The 4,543-nt window shown below is 44.8% G+C and overlaps 1 protein-coding gene across 1 annotated transcript; it reads right to left on the bottom strand.

Annotated features, from left to right (window-relative positions):
* Positions 1-2,893: 2,893 nt before the first annotated feature.
* On the bottom strand, positions 2,894-3,838 carry TMEM81 (transmembrane protein 81; the record flags this gene model as incomplete). The annotated part of the gene is made up of 1 exon (XM_084245031.1): positions 2,894-3,838. The coding sequence occupies one exon, from the start codon at positions 3,836-3,838 to the stop codon at positions 3,023-3,025; it is 816 nt and encodes a 271-aa protein (XP_084101157.1). The 3' UTR covers positions 2,894-3,022.
* Between the last annotated feature and the right edge of the window lie 705 nt (positions 3,839-4,543).

Here is a 4,543-nt window from a genome sequence, read left to right as displayed (position 1 = left end):
GAAGCCCCCAGGGGTCAGCTAGCTTGCTTCAGTATAGACAGCAGAACCAGGGCCCAGGCCTTCTGAAACCCACTCTCTCTGAGGAAGGCAGAACAGAAGGAATGGTGTAGGGGAAATTTAAGAGCTTTTCAAAATAAGCAGTAGTAATAGGGACTCCCTTTGCACAGGTCTAGGTCAACTTAGCTAAAGATCAGAATCACCCATAAGACTTCAGAAAAACAAAGATGCTTTCAGCTCCTGATATATGGATCTGGAATACCCAAAGGTCCTGGGAGCCATGACTCCCCAGCAGCAATGAGCAACTCTAGCACCCAGACCTTGGTTTCGAAACACTATTCCCCACACTAAAAGGAACTAGAGTTCCTTGGACACACAGCAAGGGCAGATTTGGGACAATAAAGTCCAAAGGTAGATCTGACATTTCTTGCCAACTAAAAAGCAAGGACGTACCCACAGCCAATGGGACCACATGAAAAGAAAAGCTGGCTTTAAAGAACCCCTACCAGCCAAAATTGGGGTCAGTTTGAACACCCAAAAAATAACAGTAATAGACTATATATAATTCACCAAACAGAAATTCAAGACCTCAAAAAAAGGGGGGTAAGCTCTTTACAGGAAAATGCAAGCTAATACAATAATGAATTTAAAGTATCGCCATCTTGCAAATCCCCCACATGTAATAAGACAACAATCATAAATGGATGTCAAAGTATTTGTGGTTTTTAGAAAACCAGATGAATGCAAAGTATCACCCTGCAGATTATTACAAAGGGAAAAAATATGCATAGCTTTGGAGAGATCTGGCGGTTACCATGTTCACCAAATGACTAGGGACAACATGTCGAAGGGGTGATAAGGACAGATTATTGTTCATGCAGGGCTTTTGTCAAAACGTTTAAGATCCATTCCTCAGGAATCTATTCATGAGGAAATGATGACAAATGCAGATCATGGGACACTATCCAAGACAACTGACCTAGCCAGACTCTTCAATATAATCAGTGTCGTCAAAAGCTCCAAAAATGCAAGGGAGCTGTTGTAAAACAAGACTCGAAAAATAATCAAAAATTAAATCTAGGGCCTCCCTGGTGGCACAGGGGTTAAGTCTCAGCACTGTGATGCTATCCGCAGCTACTGCAGCATGAGTTCGATCCCCACCAGAGAGCTGACCCACATGGCGCAGCAGACCTCTCCTGTCTCCCAGCTGCTCCCCTCAGCAGTGGATTTCAGTAGATCTGTTCTGTTCCCCACTCTGTCTCTGGCGTATCCTTTCACCACCACCCCCCCACACCTCTGTCCTATACCCCAGCTCTTGTATGCATAAATAAATCTTTTTTAAAAATTAAATCTAAAAGCTCTAAGAGTTTAGAAATTGGGGAAAATGAAATAGAACTATATGTAAAATTAGGGAATTGTTAATCTTAGGTGCATAATATTGTGGTCACACAGGAGAATGAAGATTGTCCTTTTACAAAGATGCATATATGATTTAGGAGCAAACGTATGTAGGAGTTACACATATGTAAATCAAATGTGACAAGTTTTCAAGTAGTTCAGTAAAACCAGTATATATTTAGAAAGAAAAGTCTAGTAAGTGTTCACAACTGGTGCACGCAGGTAGAGGGCTTATGCGTGGCCTTTTAATCTTTCAGTCTATGGGTTTGAATCTTTTTTTACTGGGAAAAAAAAAAGAGGAAGAGGAAATAATAGAGATCCTTAGGCCTCTATTTAAATTGAATTAGCATCCTGAGCCTTAGGGTTCAAGCATCTTTATCTCCTCCAGGTGATTCTGGCAGACTGAATCACTCCCCCAAGTCTTTGGTTTCTGCTTCTTTTTCTGTGACTAGAGAAAAGTGAGGGGGCCCAAATGCGATTGTGTCAAGTGAACTAGCTCAGCTGATGGGCCAAGGGCCCTTTGCTCATGGTTCTTCCAGGCAATCTCAGACACAGTCTGAATGGCCACTGAGGGGCTTACGACTGGATTTCCTAGGAGGCATGAATGGTCCCCTTAGGGAAGCCTTGGCTGCTACCAGAAACCAATACACTTGACCTTTCCTGAAACACAAAATTCAGGGCACTGAGAGAGCTAAAAAATAAGAAGCAGACGCAAGCCAAGGAACTGTCCAGGGGAAATGACCAGGCAGAGTCCAGTGTTTCGGCAGGAATTCAATTTACACTAAACACAGAGGGTTTACCTGAAGAGAGTGTGGGCAGGATTGAGGGGGATACTTTGTGCATTTTTAGTGACTGCCTATTACATGCCTGAGTCAGATGACATTACTAACCACTAGGCTCTGTAACCCTACAGAAAAATTCAATGTCTAGTCTAAGAAATTTTTTTGGGGGGTTGGGGTGCATAGTAGAACTGGGGTGTAGGCCAGAGGAGCAGGGGTTGAGAGGATTCACCAGAAACAGAGTGGGGAGCAGAACAGGTAGGTCTACTGAAATACACTGTTGAGGGGAGCAGCTGGCAAGACAGGAGAGGTCTGCTGCGCCATGTGGGTCACTCCCTGGCCGGGGATCCAACTCAGGCCGTAGCAGTGATAGGGTAAAGACTTAACCCCTAGACCACAAGGGAGGCCCTGAGCCTAAGAAACTTGAAATTTGAAGAAAATAAAAAATCAGATGGATTAGGGGGCAATTTAAACAACTACAAGAAAATTTAAGAAACAGTAAAGGATAGGTCTCTGCATAGCTACTGTGAATTATTTTTATTGATGAGGAAAAAAGTTTTTCACTAGAAAAGTTTACTAATATCTCCTACTACTCAGAAGGGAAATGGAGGTGGGGAGACAAGCTGTAAATGGATGCAAGCCTGGAAGACCAGTCTTCCCAGAGGCAGGACAGGGCAGGTGTCTCGTCAGGCTTCCCGGGCACCTAGTGAGCAGGGATGATCAGGATGAGACCCCCCCAGGTCGCCCTCTCTACTTCCCCCACTCTTTGGCGGTGGACGCCCTCCCTCTTAGCCAATTCAGTCAGGCAGCCAGAAAGCTCTGCTGAAAAGCTAGTGCGGCTTCCTGGGTCACCTGCCCTCCGCAGGCAAAGCTGGTAAGGCCGACTTCAGATGCTTGTAGCTGAGCTGCGCCACCCTCAGGCAACTGCAGAAGACAATGATGACCAGCATACCAGTCACACCAATGGCAATTCCTGTTCCCATGATTCCTGCCACCTTGTTTTTCGACGGCAGGTAGAAGGCCATGGAATGGTTGTCCAGGTTCACTTCCAGGCCCTCATCCATTAACTTCTGTTCCTCAGTAAGTGATTGGTTGAAATGCAGGCTCACCAAGTTGGGAGGAAGCACTCTTAGGCCAAAGTAGAGCCTCTTGACAAGTCTATAATTTTTCAGTATCAGCACATCACACCGGTAGGTCCCAGCGTGATCCTCCCGAACAGATCTAAACCTCAAGGAGTGGGAAGTGACTAAGAAGGGTTTAAAGAGCTCATCATCGATTGAGATGATGCCCCGAGCAAATCTCCAGATGAACCGGAAAGATTTGTGACCAATCCTCACGATGTCTGCACTCAGACAGCTCAGCTCAAATCTCTTCCCTCTGAGAGCGGTGAAATGGAGCATTCCACAGTACCAGCTGGTCATACATTCCAGGAACTGAGAACGGCACTTCCTCTTCACTCCATCAGGCCCCACCTCACAGACAATCTCCTCCTTATAGCCGAGGCCACAGGTGACACTGCAGGCAGTGGTGTTGACAATAACTTTCCCCACAGCTTCTTTCATTTCCTTTGGTAAGGTGAACCCTTCAGTTGAAGCCACTCCCAAAGACAAACAGGAGGCCAACACCAGGTTCCCAAGGATGAAACTGACGGCCAAAGACTTCATGCTTGCCGCCTCAGCTAGCGCCTCACAGTGTTCCCGGTGAATCCTCTGATGTCATGATTCAATTCCTTCAACCTGAGATATCCTTCAAAGTCAGAGGACAGGACACAGCAGTGTCAACAGTGCAACTTGATAAGCGTAAGTCTGGTTCTTTTCAAGAGGTGAGGTACAAGGCAGTCCCGATATTGCTGCTTCACCATCTCCGCTTGTGAATGACCACCTTATCTGCCTTCATTCTGCTCACTTCCTTTCAATGAAAAGACTTCTTAATTGAATTTCCAAGTTACCTCAGATGTAGAGAGTAGCTATGCTTTCCCTCACCCTATCTCCTCCCCTCCAAATCGTGGGATTACATTCAAGAGTTGCAAACCCTCAGTTAAATTTGACTCTAAACTACTAAAAAAAGAGAGGATTAACTTGAATTAGATTATTAACTTTAAAAGCTGCAAATCCTTCTATGAAAAGGATTAACAACTCTGGCCTGAGAAGCAAGTGACTTGTCCTTCCTGAATTCCTATTTGCTCCTCTGTAGACTAAGATCTGCTTGCCTACTTGAAGAAGGTCACTGAGCATCAAATGATAAACTGCACATGAAAACACTTTGAAAAGTGTGAAATACTGTTCATATATGTATAGGGAATATTAAATATGAATTAAAATTCACGAACACAGGGGTCAAGAGTTCCCAGAGAAGCCAAGTTATTATCA

The sequence above is a fragment of the Talpa europaea genome (assembly GCF_964194135.1).
Source record: "Talpa europaea genome assembly, chromosome: 10".
In the NCBI taxonomy this organism is placed as follows: Eukaryota; Metazoa; Chordata; class Mammalia; order Eulipotyphla; family Talpidae; genus Talpa; species Talpa europaea.
This window is presented reverse-complemented; position numbering and strand designations above follow the sequence as displayed.